At 44.8% G+C, this 16,859-nt stretch overlaps 1 protein-coding gene across 1 annotated transcript in view; it reads left to right on the plus strand.

Moving 5' to 3' along the window:
* rpa2 (replication protein A2) overlaps positions 1-16,859 on the plus strand; it is a 45,779-nt gene that overhangs the window by 22,381 nt on the left and 6,539 nt on the right. The window contains exons 7-8 of the mRNA XM_056258266.1: positions 10,315-10,437; positions 10,740-10,834. Of these exons, the coding sequence (XP_056114241.1) occupies positions 10,315-10,437; positions 10,740-10,834 (218 nt within the window). The remainder of the gene's footprint in view (positions 1-10,314; positions 10,438-10,739; positions 10,835-16,859) is intronic.

Raw genomic sequence — 16,859 nt, forward strand, 5'->3', positions numbered from 1 at the left:
AAAAAGATTACTTTGTGAAGTACATTCAAATGCACAATAATAATATACTGTATGTCTGTCACAATTTCTTAAAGCAAACTTTTATTTTGGTGGGTTTTAGAGAAGGCCTTTGAGTTTCTGTCTATCTAATGATAGTTTTCTCAAATGAAATGGTGAAATGCTGATGAAGTGACTCCCAGAGCAGCTCTGGAGATGAAGTTCCTCAAATACGAGGCAACAGACGTTAAAAACTGCACGAGCGCCACGCTTGCTTGAGTATGTGTACTAGAGCCCGACCGATATGGATTTTTGGGGGCCGATACCGATATTAGGGAGTAAAAAAAGCCCGATACCGATATATCGGCCGATATTATTTATGTGTATATTATAATACAGTAGCAATATTATTTATGTGTATTATACAGTGGTGGGCCGTCAGGGCCAGCAAGGCCTTCTCTGCTGGCCTAAACACTATCAGAATCACTGACTTGCACTTTAATATATTTTTTCCATGAATGAGTATTAAATTATTCCCAATAGTTCATTCTCTTAATTTTATAGCTTTTCTCTTGGTTGCGCTGCTTCCAGTAGTGTATGTTTATTTTAGCGCTTTTATCCAATCATATTTCAGCCATCATGCGTTGCCAGGGTCAAAGAAATCTGCCTTCAGGCCTTCAGAATCGACAGTGCGGGCGCCTGTAGCTTACAATGAATGGCAATGAAACCGTTGCTTTAACCAATCAGATAAGCAGTCAGATTTAATCAGCCAATCAGATTTCGATTTGACTGCAGCGGGGCCATCTAGCAGGCATACAATAACGTCGGCATTTTTCACGTTCTTTGATTGGATGCTCAGAGCGCGTACTATTACTGGTAGTCAGTAGGCTATCCGCATCTGTAGCGAACTGCAAACTAAAATATATTCCTGTAGATTTAATAGTTTTTCAACCCACAAATTAATGTTGCTTTCCCTCCTGGACCCCCAGCAGGATCCAACCTACCGGAAAAAATCCCTCATTCAGCCTGAGCTTAACGCAGAGTCACGGAACTATATTCGATCTGTCCGGGTAAAAACTGACTAATGTAAGTTATGCCACGAATGATTTTGAAGGCAAAAGTCCCGCTGATCTCATTGCTTTCGTTCAAAACTCTGTGTGAGAGCATGGGACAGCTGTAACGTTACACATCGTCAGGTTATGCGGTGACTGTGTCCACTGCTTCTGTCGAGCAGACACTCTCTAAAGCGAATTAAAACTTGTGCTAGAAATATGACGAGACTCGACTTTCAGCATTAGACTCGTCATTGTTGGAACTGAAACGCACAGATAACCTGTACAACAGAGTAATTTAAGTCTTCTTGAGGAAAGAAATAAGGATGGATTTTGTGTAAAAAACAATCACTAGTTTTGGTGAGTATAATGCTTTTTTCCCCGTGGTGAATATGATTTTCTTCTTAATTTTTCTTTTAAATGTATGATCGAAACGTCTGAAAAAGGACTATTGTAACCATTGAACGACAAGATAAGGGAGGCTCCGTTTCTGAACTTATAATCGGAACGCAAGAACAACTGTACACAAACGCACCAGCCGAACTCACGCGCTCGTTTCTCTCTACCGGCCTTTTCCAAACTCACCGCATTAACCCAATAACTGCCGGTGCAAAATAAAAACAACAATTATAGAGAGTCTTTTGCGCTGCTACACTATTAAAAGTTATTAATTCAGGTAGGACAGAAGGCCTAGGTGTGAAATGCACGGCCCGCCACTGGTATTATAGTACAGTATACCAGTCAAAAGTTTGGACACTTTCCTATTGGTGTGTACAAACTTTTGATGGGTACTTTACACAGTAGCTTTAAACAGAATAAATATATTTTATAAACACGTTTTGCAATGATCACTCAAATGTGGTAATCAAACACTTGTGTGACACAGATATGTAATGGAGGCAGGGGGAATGATAGAATGAGAATTATACAGCTGAGCTGTAACCAAACTAGTTTGCATTGCATGTTATATTATATTATAAATACTGTTGCATAATCTTCACTAACGACTTTGTCTTTTAATTTAGTCATAACTATATCAATAAATATATAAAAAGTGTCACTGACAACCTTATTATCTTCTATTTTTACTCTTAATTCCTCTAATCTCTACCAGTGGAGGAAGAACTCAGATCTTTTTACTAAAGTAAAATTAATAATATCATAATGAAAACGTCTCTGGTTACTGGTGTAACCTATGTTCTCTGAATAGGGAACGAGATGCTGCGTAGCTTAGGACGCAGTGGGAATGCCCTCTGGGTGTGCCGATTGTCTGAAGCCCTTATAGAATCACGCCAATTCATTGGCTGATGGCGCCGCCCCGACGCTCTTGCGTCGTCACATTATATTAGTGCGCGTGCGCCATCTGCTCCTCAGATTTCTCTGCCGAAAAAGGAGCTTGTCGGCAGCGCAAGGAGCTTGGCAGCGAACGCAGCGTCTCGTTCCCTATTCAGAGAACATAGGTTACACCAGTAACCAGAGACGTTCTCTTTCAAAGGTTCACTCAACGCTGCGTAGCTTAGGACGCAGTGGGAACGAAATACCAAACTCGCCAAGCTAAGCGCTGCCGTAACTAGTACAAAGACCAGATAACTCACACGACTGGTTCAAGCAGATAAAACTTTTGAACCTGGAGTCATGTCAAGATCCAAACTATAGAATCTGACAAAAGTGTGCGGAGAGGACCAGCCTGCCGCTACACAAATGTCTTCCAGGAGGGCACCTCTAAAAAGTGCTTGAGAGGAAGCCACGCCTCTGGTGGAATGTGCCCTGATGCTAAGAGGTGAAGGCAGACCGCGCACCTCAGATGCCAGTGAAATAGCCTCTGTAACCCAGTGGGAAATTCTCTGCTTTGATGCGGCAAGCCCGCGGCGGCCAGCACCAAAACATACCAAGAGCTGGTTGGATTTTCTCCAACCGCCAGAGCGATCCACGTATAACTTCAATGCTCGGACAGGGCAGAGCAAATTAAGCTTCTTGTCCTCCTCAGAGACAAAAGGAGGAGGATGGAAAGAGTGAAGGTTAATAACCTGAGACCGGAATGCTGTTGACAATACTTTGGGCACATATCCCGGTTTCGGTCTCAAAGTCACCCTGACAAGATCAGGAGCAAAGTCTATACAAGTCTTGCTAACAGAAAGAGCTTGTAAATCCCCCACCCGCTTCAAAGAAGCCAAGGCTAACAAAAGAGTAACCTTGAGAGTCAGAATCCGCTCTGGAGCTGGCTCAAAGGGAGCTTCCGTTAAGCCCTCCAGGACGACCGACAGGTCCCAAGAGGGAATTCCAGGGGAGCGTACTGGTTTCAGGCGCCTAACCCCACGCATAAATGCTGAGACTAACCTCAATTTACCTAGGGGGATCTCATCCGACTCCCTATGAGCGGCAATAGCAGCAACATATACTCTCAGAGTAGTAGCGGCCGCTCCAGAAGCAAACTTCTCCTGTAGGAATTCCAGCACTGAACCGACTGGGCAGCTGACTGGGTCCGTAGCGTGTGTCGAACACCACGACTCAAAAACCCTCCACTTGGAGGAATATAACCTTCTCGTGGAAGGGGCTCTTGCACTCGCAATGGTCTCCTGGACGTCAGCGGGAAGACCAAAGCTCAAAGCTAGCGGCCTCTGATGGGCCATACGCATAACTTCCAAATTTCGGGGCGAGGATGCCATATCCTGCCCTGAAGCTGGGACAGCAGATCCTCCCTGACCGGTATCTCCCAAGGGGGAAGTTCCAGAAGAGGAACCAGCTCCGAGAACCACGGCTGGGAGGGCCAGAATGGGGCTATAAGTAGGAGACGGGCTCCGCTCTCCCTTACTCTGGACAGAACTGCCTGGATCAACTTGACAGGCGGGAATGCATAAAGTTTCTGCATTGGCCACGGGTGGGCGAATGCATCTATCCCCAATGGTGCTGGGGGGCTCAGGTAAAACCAAAGTGGGCATTGGGACGACTCCTGTGATGCAAAGAGGTCCACCTCTGCTTTTCCGAACACTTCCCAAATCAGGGCAACTGTTCGGTGGTTCAACATCCATTCCCCCGACCTGAGCTTCTGCCTCGACAGAAAATCTGCTGCGAGGTTCAGGATCCCAGGAACATGGACTGCCCTCAGTGAAAGGAACTTGCCCTGAGACCACAGGAGAAGGTGGCGCGCATGCCTGTACAGGGTGCGCGACCGTGAACCCCCCTGTCGGTTTACATGAGACACTACCGCCATATTGTCTGTTCTGACAATGACATGGTGTCCTTCGAGAAAGGGGAGAAAGTGAAGAAGGGCCAGGGAAACGGCTCTCAGCTCCAAGCTGTTTATGTGCCAAGAGAGAGTCTCTCCAGTCCAGACCCCACATGCTGGCCTGCCCTCGAAAACCGCACCCCAGCCGGTCAGAGAGGCGTCCGTCGTAACCATTTGGCGACGGAAAACTGCACCCATGTCGACCCCTTTCCGAAGGAAGAGAGGGTCCAGCCAAATTGAAAGGGCGCGGAAGCAACTGCGCGACACCTTCAACAGGCGAAGAGACCGGGCACCTGAGAGTTTCATCCACCACAGAAACGGTCTCATGTGGAGCAACCCTAGGGGAAGCACAGGGGATGCTGCGGCCATGAGACCCAGAAGCCTGCGGCAAGTGCCCACAGAAACGCGATGGCCGAGCGTGAAGCGAGCCAAACATGTCAAAAGACTGGAAATCCGGGCAGGCGCACCCCTAAGAAACGCACCCCTAAGAAAACTGTGCTTTGAGTTGGGGTAAGAACACTCTTCTCCGTGTTCAACCTCAAGCCGAGAGACTGAATGTGACGGAGGACAATGTCCCTGTGGTGAGTCACTAATTCCCTGGATTGGGCTAAAAGGAGCCAATCGTCCAGGTAGTTGAGTAAACGGATGCCCTGGAGCCGCAACGGGGCCAGAGCAGCATCCATACACTTTGTGAACGTTCTCGGCGCTAGAGCGAGACCAAAGGGAAGGACCCTGTACTGGTACGCCCTCTCTCCAAAGGCAAACCTGAGGAACCTCCTGTGTCGCCGTACGACCTGAATATGAAAATATGCATCCTTCAAGTCTACTGTCACGAACCAGTCCCCTGCTCGAATTTGAGATATGATAGCTTTCAGCGTCAACATCTTGAATTTCCCTTTGTAAAGGGAGAAATTTAGCCGGCGCAGGTCCAGTATTGGTCGCAGACCTCCGCCCTTTTTCGGGACCAAGAAGTAACGGCTGAAGAAGCCTTGCTCGACTTCTTTCGTAGGAACCTCTTCTATTGCTCCCTTGAGGAGAAGGGACGAAATCTCCTGCTGTAATACAGAAGCCTCTGAGGCGCTGTTGACTACAGTTGGAAAGACTCCGTTGAAGCAAGGGGGCGGGCGACAGAACTGAAGTGTGTAGCCGAGCCGAACCGTGCGGAGGATCCAAGGCGATACCCCTGGCAGACGCCTCCATTCTTGAAAGAAATGAGAGAGAGGAAGAGGAGTGTTGCAATGTGGCGGACATACCTGTTAGGGTGACGCGCTGACTCCTGTGGGGTGGCGTGGTCCAACGTGAAGGAGGGCACTTGACGTCCTGACACGTAGCGGGAGGTACCACTGCCTGTTTGATCAAGATCATAGGGTCTGCCTGCTCCTGAGGAAAACCGAAAGTGTCTCAGAGGATGCGAGCAGCAGGTATCAAACGCGTCGGAGGCAAGGGGTGAAAGCTGAACGCGTCTCCGTCTTCCTGCGCCGGACGGTTTGAACGAGGTCGGGTAGTAACTGCACTTCGAAACACGCCGGGTGGCGAAAGTGACAGGTTTAGAGAAGGAGAGCGAGTTAGAGGTGGGCAGAAACGCTTTCGCGGTCTGTCCCAACCTTGTAAATCGGGGGAAGCTCTCCTCTTTCTGACCTGCGGGTCAGGAACGATTCGAGGAGGCTGGAGCAAAGGGTTTGTTAGACCGCTTCAGCTCAAGACGCTTATGAGGTCGCTGGCGGGGGAACGGGCGACCGCGGGCTCCCCAAACCGTAGCAGGTGGGGGATGAACCGAGTCACTTCTCCTAGCAGCAAAATCCGGCCTATGAGACGAACGTTCTCTGGGTTGAGCCGGGGAGGGGTTAGAGGATTCCCTAGCCCTCCTGGGCATAAACTGCCTGAGGGCAGCTGACTGGGATTTTGCGGCCCGAAACTTGTCAACCACAGTGTTGACCGCCTCCCCAAACAGTCCAGATTGAGAAACTGGGGCGTCCAGATTGAGAAACTGGGGCGCCCAAGAGAAAAACCTTCTCTTTGTCACGGATCTCCGTGAGATTAAGCCATAGGTGGCGCTCTGCAGCAATCGCCCCTGCCATAGAACGACCTATAGCGCGTGCGGTGTGTTTGGTGGCTCTTAAGGCCAGATCCGTGGCCTTACGAAGCTCTTTGACAGCTTCTGGCGTAATTCCTGTTCCCTCGTCCATCTCCTTCAAGACATCCGCCTGGTAGGCTTGGAGGATGGCCATAGTATGTAGGGCCATGCCTGCCTGACCAGCTGCCATGTAGGACTTTCCGATAAGGGCGGAAGTAGTCCTGCACGGTTGAGAGGGACGGAGGGGGCGAGATTTCCACGACGGAGCAGACGACGGAGAAAGGTGAGTAGCCAACGTGTCCTCAACCGCTGGAATGGCGGAATAGCCCCGCTCCACAGAACCAACGAGGTTGGTGAAGTCAGCGGCTGCCGCGTTTGTTAGACGCGCGGAAAAAGGCTGCTTCCAGGATCTGGAGATCTCGTGATGCAGATCACTGAAGCTTTCTCCGCTCAGGCCTAGAATTAGGGCCACTTAAAAATCTCTCGTCGAGTTTAGACGATTGTGACTCGCGGGGCTCGTCGGGCCAGTCGATAGAGAGCTTCTCCGTAGCGCGCGAAAGCACGTCGATAAGCTCCGTGTAGGCCGCGCCTCCTGGCCGCTAGGCGGGAGACCGTCAGTAGCTAAAACAGGCCCGAAATCCTCAGAGTCGGACGCTGTAGTGTAAATAATATCTTCCAGCCCGAAAGAAACCGTCTCGCGCGCTCTCGGGCTGGGGCATTAATAATCATGCGAAAACTCGACTGGCCGAACACCGCGTGCGTGCTCGGGAGAGGGAGGGAAAGTAAGGGCCTGGCCCGTCTGCTCGTACTCTATATCCTCGAGCTCTACATCCGAACCCCAGGTCGCGGATTCCAACGAGGCCTCGGCAGCCTCGGGAGTGCGACGGGGGGGAACGAATGATTTCTTCTCAAAAACCGCGAGCCGAGAGCGGAGGGTTTTGAGAAGCAGGTTGTCACAAAACTTGCATTTAGACAAGCCTAAAACAGCCTCGCGCGCATGCGAAAAACCCATACATTTAACACACTTACTGTGAGGGTCGTCGTTCGCAATAAAGCGAACGCATGGCGGCGGGCAACGACGAAACTCCATGGCACTTCACCGCAAGGAGAACTGAGTTCCACTATTCGCAGTCGCTGAAGTGCAGATGAAGAATGCTGATGATAAATCCGAATTATTTGGGCCAGAAAAACCGAGACCGAAGGGCTAAGATGGCCGCTTCGTGAAGGCAGAGAAATCTGAGGAGCAGATGGCGCGCGCGCACTAATATAATGTGACGACGCAAGAGCGTCGGGGCGGCGCCCGCGCCATCAGCCAATGAATTGGCGTGATTCTATAAGGGCTTCAGACAATCGGCACACCCAGAGGGCGTTCCCACTGCGTCCTAAGCTACGCAGCGTTGAGTGAACCTATGAAAGAGAACGCTTTTAATTACATATGTACAGTACTTTTATACTATTTTAAATAATTAGTAAGCAAAACGTACTAAACGTGAAACTAGGCTACTCTTAATGCAAAATGGCCCTATATAAAGTGTTATAATTATATACATTTTTGGAATATTGCTTGATGTTGTAACGTAGCGTTATCAGGCAGAATGAGCTTTAACACTGTGTCTACACCGGACGCGGCCGTTACTGCTCGCGTCGCAACAGTTTACCCTAGACAAAGCAGAATCAGTTTACTGTCGGAGATCGCTCGCGCCACACATTTTAATCAATGTTTCATCAACCAATTGCCTTAATAAATAAGAAGTAGGCCTAAATATAGCAGACAATATAATCAGGACTTCTCAGCTGCGCGCTTGCAATAGTCACAAAGCTCACATACGTGACAGAGGGTTGTAGCAGAGAAATCAATTCTGTGAATTACACTGCGCAAATCACAAGTAGGCTACTACCCACCGGATGAAGAAGGGTTGGCTCTCAGTCTCCACAGGCTACATAAAATATTCATTTTATTTTATTTTTCGTGTTCGCATTTATGAGGAAAAAACCATGTTACAGACGCGACAGTTCAGCACTACGGACGTGAGAGCTCTGAAAGCGGCACTAAAATGCTTTGAAACTTTCACATAGACATCAAACAGAAAGCACAAAACCTTTCGTTTCAAAGTGAATTTCGTTTTGTATTAATTGTATCTTAATTTTAATCAATGTTTCATCAACCATTTGCCTGGATTTAATTTATAAGAAGTAAATTTAGCAGACGATAGATAATCTCGACACGGAGGCGCCTGCGGGTGAACTGGAGCTCCTCTCATGAACCGAAACTCAGCGTATAGACCTGAGAATTGAAATATATCTATATTGAAATGTCTACTTTTAAACAGAACAATTTAAAACGAAAGACAGACAGACTCATGTAATCGTATGAAATGTGCATTTCTCTCTGGCACGCGTTCACTGAAGATCGCGAGTCAGCATCGTCAACTTCATCTTTGGCTGACACTGACTGAAAACACTCGTTTATTAATAAACAATTAAAATGTCTCCTTGCTATATTTGTTGTATTCATAATCATTACTTTTGCCAGTTCTTGTGACAGCTTTTAGGTGCTTTATTGGCAGCGCCACCCTTACATGAATCACCGCACCCGCATTTTTTTAAATATTCATTTATCGGCCATTATAAATGCCGATACCGATAGTTAGGAAAATGCCTAAAATCGGCCGATAATATCGGCCGGGCTCTAATGTGTAGACCAAACTGACAAGCACAACATGCTGACTAGTCTTTTTGCACTATAATGTTCTCAGACACACTAGTCTATAACGTGATTTGATTAATTGTACAGTCATACTTTTGACTTCATCCAAATTCTGGCATGTTATACAGTAATTTCTATCTTTATGACTGGATACTAGGGATGGTAAGATTCACCGATTCGCATCGGTGCATCGGCATAAAAGCTAACGATGTGATGCATCAATTTAAATAAGTGTGCATCGGATACAAGTTGGCATTTGTATCGCGATGCATCGTTTCTAACATCTGCATCGGTAAAAAACGATATAATTATTAGTAGATGCGCTATACTTCTACTATTTAGAAAGTGACCAATATTTTATTATGTAACTCCTGAGTTCACTTCACACCGAACGCAAATTGAGCGTCTGTAGCGAGTGATTTCCCTGTCAAGTCATTGTAAAGACGCGTTGACGCGGGTCTGGAGGTTCTGCGGCGCGAGACGCGTTTAGCGCGGTGCGATGGACACGATTTCGCCTCATTCGTGCGTCCAGGTCGACTAGATTGATTTCTCCTTTCTGAACTGTTGCTCAATCAAGTTCTCTCATCACGACCATCACGACTGCTGCAGCTGCTATGTGAATATGACGTATCACAACACTACGGAGTGCGAGGTGTGTCCTGAGAGTCACGTACCTTTAAACCTTAAAGTAGGACATTTGAGTTAATCTGGTTTACAGCAGCCTGTGACTGCCAATAATAGTTTTTCATTTTCATTTTTTTTTTTACATTTGAATACAGTTATGAAAGACCTGTTTGTGAAAGTTTTTATTTTTGTAATTGTTTATGTTAAAACAGCACCTGCTTTTATTTGATCTTTGGGTTTTGTGAAAAAAGATGAAAGAACCATGCCTTAAAAGTCAGATGGCACTTAAGCTACTTTATGATTTGCTGTATGTCTGAATAAAAGAAATAAAAGTGAACTATCTATACCATATTGAATTGCATTATATTTTTCTCCATTGCATCATATTACATTGAATCGCATCGCGTTGAATCGAATCGAAATCGGATCGCACCGCATCGTAATAGTAGTGAATCGTATTGCATCGCATCGGTAGCTGCTTATATGTATCTTTAATGTATCGCATCGTTGGCTACGCATCGAGATGCGTATCGCATCGGCCTCAGCTATGGAGATGCACATCCCTACTGGATACCATGATCAACCATGGTACCTCACTATGTCATTAATAGTTTTGTTTAGATTGTGTTTAATAATAGATGCTCTTTCTTCATAGGGAGGGGGCGGAGCGATGAACACGTTGGCCGTGTCTCATACTAGCATGGCTAGCATAGGGTCTGCAGGAAGCTATTCTGGTGCGAATATGCTAGTCAATGGTTTGAGTGCCAACCAGAACCAGGTGAGTCAAAATGCCTCTTTGTGCAAGAGTTACATTTACGTAATGTATTTGTATGTGAGGATGACATGTATTTGAAACAATAACATGAATTAAATAGTTATCTAGAGGTCATGCATTACATATCAGACATTATATTGTCTTTTTCTTCCACATAAGATAATTTGATCATAAAGTTAGATTGTAAATATAACATATTTTTATATACAGCTCTGCTATTCTTTAATTGTCTGTGCCCTTTCTGACTGTTTCATCATGAGTTTAGAGTTGTGTTTTCCTGATGTCGAGTTGTGGTCTTTGTGCAGGTTTTGGGCCTGATCAAGAGTTGTCACGAGCCTCAAGGCATCAGCATGCAGGACCTCAAGCAGAAGCTGAATAGCATGAGCGTCAATGTTATCAGGTACATACTTCTCCTCCTGAGATGTGTGTCTATAAAGAAAGAGCTTTTGTAGTGGACCTTGATCCAAAAGAAAAGATTTCACCTTTCTCTTCCTCTTTTTTTTTTTTTAGTTTCCGTTTCTCTTCTGTTAACCCGAATGAGCAGTGAGAATAACACGTCCTTAAATTTCTCTGAAAGGGCTTCCTCTTTTTTTCATAGGAAGCTTAATTTGTTTTTTCTCATGAACTTGAGCTCCATTTTCATAAGACATGAGACTCAATAGTTTGTTTCCTAGTCTGTTCTTGGATAGAAATGGTATTTCAGGATTTGTCTTTAACAAAGTTTTCATGGTATTTTACAGAGTGATGATTTGTTGAGAGATACATTTCCAGATTTTGCAATGAGAAGAGCAGCACAATTTAAGCTGACACATTAGTTCACCGTTATAAATCAGTCCCGTGAAAGCAATTGTTTAGCGGATAAACCAAAGAGATGTTTTAAATGTCATCATTGTAATCATTGTGATAATGTGGTGCAAGGAAAACCTTTTTTTAGATGTACATACAAATAAGATTTATTCAGTTAAAGACCCCTGTAGTCAATCATTTTATCCCTTAACTCATCTTTGATCATCAAAAAAACATATTAAGGTTGTTTTTGTCATGCATTAAAATAGCTTGAATGTAACTACACCCTTGCCTCATTTAGTATACGTGGTTCTATGAATATGCAAATGAGCCCCGCCTCCACTCACAGCAGCTCTTGCCTCGTTTACACGAAGGGAAGACGCAGATATTTGGCCTCTCATTTACACGAAAACCCCGTTTTTATCACAGAAAACGATTATTTCTAAAAACTCAGTCCAAAAACCGGCCAAAGTGAAGATTTCCGATAACGCCGGTTATGTGTTACCGTGTCAACTGGGAGAAACAGATTTAGGTTCTCAAACGTCACATTATGTGCCAGAAAATGCTTAAGGTCATGTGAACACCCAGTTTGGCATAGTTATGATGGCGCTGGACGGCGTATTTATGTGGATTGATGTAAATGACAACTTTTACATCAATAAAGAGGGGGGGGGGATATTAGTTTCTCTAAATATTAGGAAAATATATTACCGTATATACCCAAATATAAGACAAGGTGTTCGTCCTAAAAATAGGCTGAAAAATGGGGGTTCGTCTTATATTCGCGATATAGACGGGGGGAAAGGGAAAAAGCAGGGAGAAACGGTAGAGGGCGCCAACACGATAGGCTAATTACCTAGTGACAGTGTTATGAATTAAATAAACAATAAAGTGCCGCAATGGAGAGGTCAAGAGAGATCATCTTGAGAAAAGCGCTTCAAAAGTTGGTCATATAAACCAACACGTTCCAAACAGTTATGACGCCAACTTTAAACTTATGGTCGTGAATGAGGCGAATCATCTAATAATTGCAAAGCTGGAGTCACAGAATGCAACGTTCGAAGGTGGCGAGCACAAAAAGAACGTCTAAAAAATACCAACAGCCAAAGGAAAGCTTTCCGTGGACCTCAAAGTGGCAAGTTTGCAGAACTTGATGATAGAATCTATGAATATGTGATAGAAAAACGTCGGGATGCGATGCCAATCACAAGAGAAATCATTCGGCTGAGGGCTCTGGAGATAGCCAAGGAGCTGAACATACCCACAAATGAATTCAAAGCTAGCACTGGGTGGTGTACACGAATGATGCGGCAAAGGGCTGACACTGCGTCGTAGAACGAGTCTGGCCCAGCGCCTGCCCGCCTCGAGGAGAAGCTGCTGTCTTTTCAGCGATATGTGCTTAAACTGAGGAAAACTCACTCATACAGCCAATCACAGCAGTGGGCGTTTACACTGAAGTCTCACAGCCAATCACAGCAGTGGGCGTTTACACTGAAGTCTCACAGCCAATCACAGCAGTGGGCGTTTACACTGAAGTCTCACAGCCAATCACAGCAGTGGGCGTTTACACTGAAGTCTCACAGCCAATCACAGCAGTGGGCGTTTACACTGAAGTCTCACAGCCAATCACAGCAGTGGGCGTTTACACTGAAGTCTCACAGCCAATCACAGCAGTGGGCGTTTACACTGAAGTCTCACAGCCAATCACAGCAGTGGGCGTTTACACTGAAGTCTCACAGCCAATCACAGCAGTGGGCGTTTACACTGAAGTCCCACAGCCAATCACAGCAGTGGGCGTTTACACTGAAGTCCCACAGCCAATCACAGCAGTGGGCGTTTACACTGAAGTCCCACAGCCAATCACAGCAGTGGGCGTTTACACTGAAGTCCCACAGCCAATCACAGCAGTGGGCGTTTACACTGAAGTCCCACAGCCAATCACAGCAGTGGGCGTTTACACTGAAGTCTCACAGCCAATCACAGCAGTGGGCGTTTACACTGAAGTCCCACAGCCAATCACAGCAGTGGGCGTTTACACTGAAGTCTCACAGCCAATCACAGCAGTGGGCGTTTACACTGAAGTCTCACAGCCAATCACAGCAGTGGGCGTTTACACTGAAGTCCCACAGCCAATCACAGCAGTGGGCGTTTACACTGAAGTCCCACAGCCAATCACAGCAGTGGGCGTTTACACTGAAGTCCCACAGCCAATCACAGCAGTGGGCGTTTACACTGAAGTCCCACAGCCAATCACAGCAGTGGGCGTTTACACTGAAGTCTCACAGCCAATCACAGCAGTGGGCGTTTACACTGAAGTCTCACAGCCAATCACAGCAGTGGGCGTTTACACTGAAGTCTCACAGCCAATCACAGCAGTGGGCGTTTACACTGAAGTCTCACAGCCAATCACAGCAGTGGGCGTTTACACTGAAGTCTCACAGCCAATCACAGCAGTGGGCGTTTACACTGAAGTCTCACAGCCAATCACAGCAGTGGGCGTTTACACTGAAGTCTCACAGCCAATCACAGCAGTGGGCGTTTACACTGAAGTCTCACAGCCAATCACAGCAGTGGGCGTTTACACTGAAGTCTCACAGCCAATCACAGCAGTGGGCGTTTACACTGAAGTCTCACAGCCAATCACAGCAGTGGGCGTTTACACTGAAGTCTCACAGCCAATCACAGCAGTGGGCGTTTACACTGAAGTCTCACAGCCAATCACAGCAGTGGGCGTTTACACTGAAGTCCCACAGCCAATCACAGCAGTGGGCGTTTACACTGAAGTCTCACAGCCAATCACAGCAGTGGGCGTTTACACTGAAGTCTTGGTTACATTTATTAAAGTAAGATTTCAAATAGATTCTCATCTCTATGTGCTAAAGCTGAGAAGTTAATGTTCTTTTACACGTCTTGTGGTATATCCGTGCCAGAAAAACGCATGTGTGTTTAAAGATTTGTGTGTAAATGTAATGTGGCAAAAACGGAAATAAAACCGTGAAGTGACATTTTCTTGTGCTGAGCTGTTAACCTTGATAACAATCTGTATGTGAAAAATCACATGAATTTTATCAACCGTTAATAAGTAGTTTCATAAAGTAAGTGTCTGTAGCAATTTAGACATACTACATTTGCCATATTGCCTGCATCATTGTTTCCTGCAGTTTACTAATATGAGAAGTCCTCATCCTTGGCCTCATAGACACACTTAAGAATTTGGGCAGATCAGTAGGTCATCCGGGTATTGGTTTTACGTACTGCTTGGGTTTCCAAAAGTACCAGTACTCCGGTACCAAGTTGATACTTAAATTTTCTGCAGTTCCAGTAGTAGCGAGCTTTTATATCATTTAAAGCTGCAGTCCGTAGCTTTTTTGGGTTAAAAATGATCCAAATGAAAATTGAGCAAATACATAACCAGCCAGTGTTCAAAACTCTCTGCTTGCCTTCGCTCGATTCAAAACGGCAAGCTTGTAATAATGTTTTTAATTCCAGTGGTACTGGTGGATTTCCATGGGAGATTCGAGCATGTCTTTGCGTCATTACGTCACATCTGCACACACACATCTGTACACACACATCTGTACACATAAAGAAGAGTCTCGGCTAGTATAAGCCATATTGAGTGGGATGTTGGAGGTGGAGATTTATAGCCTTTTCTCACAGCACTTGATATAATTAAACTTATTAATTTGATGGTGGATCCGGAAAGGTTCAAACGACAATCACCAGCGACAACTAGAGACTCACCCGCTGTAAAATGCAAAAGACTTCGGAGTGGCTACAGAAAAAAGAGACTGCAACCGGCCCATGCGAAAACAAGGATAAATATATGAAGGACATTAAATGTAGTCACGCAATGCTGACGTTGAACATTAACAATTTGAGAAAAAAGTATAATTTGCACGGTTTGACGTGATATGATAAGCGATCGTTAGATTTAATCAGCGCGATTTACTGCAATGCTTTTTTCCCCTTAGTTGGTCAGAACAAAAGTGGATGTTACTTACTTGTTCAGACATTTTCCTGTGAAAATTATTATGTTGGTCATACTTCCAAAAAGTATAATCTGTGATTGTGAATGCCAGTATCCACACCGGCGGCGACTGACAGACACACACTCTCCTCAAACATTGTGTTCATCCGCGCTGTGCCGTGTCGAGGCACAACTCACGTAAAGTTGATAATTCTGTGAATGACTGCAATTGCAGATTTCAAACAGAGATGGCGACAAAGAGGGAAAACTGCAGACTGCAGCTTTAAACAAATCGTTGAATATCTAATAATGATTTCATTTCACCAACCTTGCAGACGTAGTTGAATCCAGCTATGAGATCTTCTGAAGTGTGCATTTGTAGCCTGCATGAACGTGTGTATTCTGTGCCTGACGCCGTGAGAATTGAATGCAAACAGGAGAAGAGTTTGCGCACAATTGACAAACTTTAAACCCTTGAACTATGCTGTGCTATATTAAGGCTGGGTGATATGGCCAAAAATGATCATGATAACATTTTCCATTTATCAGTCGATATCAATAATTATCACAATAAATGTCAAATCTTTATTTCTTTCAAATTTAAAGGCAGATTTTTGCTCCTGAGTGAAAGTTGTACAAACCAGACAGTTTTGTATCATCAGAACATGACAAACACTTCACAAATTAAGATTTCACATTTTGTCTCTTAGAAATGCACATTTTACAGCAGCTTGATTTGAGGTACAGATGTAAATTTATTTTTATTAACAAAAAATTGTAACCTCATTTTAAAGGGTAAAATCTTATAGGATAAAATTATGAAAAACAGTAGCCTAAAGACATTTAGTATAATATAAAATGGACAAAAACTGCTACTTTAAAGGGATAGATCACCTAATTTTAACTACCACTTTGACGCTTCAAAAAGTTCATAAAGAGTTTGTAAAACTAATCCATATGAATTGAGCGGTTTAGTCTAAATTCTGAAGACTTGTTCACTTTATATGATGAACAGATTTAATTTAGGCTTTTATTCACATTAACATTCATCACCTCACATATCAGTTGTGGGAAACGGAAGCACTTTGAGCTTCTGCACAAGGGTGTTTTCTCACACAAGTAGGTTTGGTTGAGCTTCTGTTTGTTCGCTGATCAATGTTTATATGTGTGAATTAAGCCTAAATTAATTGGGCTTAAGCCCCGAATCTTTTAGGTTTTTTAAAATAACTTCAACTTTGTTTCATTTCCTCTCAGTCTTTCTGACTGGAGCGGGAAAAAATTAAACAAAAGCTCTATTACCATGCGTGGTGGCGGACTTTAATGCATGCGCATCACTCAGCTTGTTTGCCAACTGCCAATATAAACTAACGAAGAAGAATATAAATCTTCTTCTTCGTCGTTCTTTTACCGTCTATGGTTGTCATCAGGGGCTGGCGGGCTGTTGTATGTTTCACGGGCGTCGTAGCGAGCTTACTGGCTAGCCGGCTGAAGTTAATATGGACATAACTAAGTTTTTTATACGGAACATTAACAGTAAACTTCACCAGCCGGAGAGAGATTCAGAAGCCGCGTCAGACGTGACCAGTAATCAAACAAATAAAGTACCGTAACATGATAATATATGGTCATGTTGTTTATCATATATATATGTATATTATATTATATATAA

The sequence above is a fragment of the Rhinichthys klamathensis genome, unplaced genomic scaffold (assembly GCF_029890125.1).
Source record: "Rhinichthys klamathensis goyatoka isolate OS25496 unplaced genomic scaffold, OSU_Roscu_1.1 h1tg000006l_1, whole genome shotgun sequence".
NCBI lineage: Eukaryota > Metazoa > Chordata > Actinopteri > Cypriniformes > Leuciscidae > Rhinichthys > Rhinichthys klamathensis.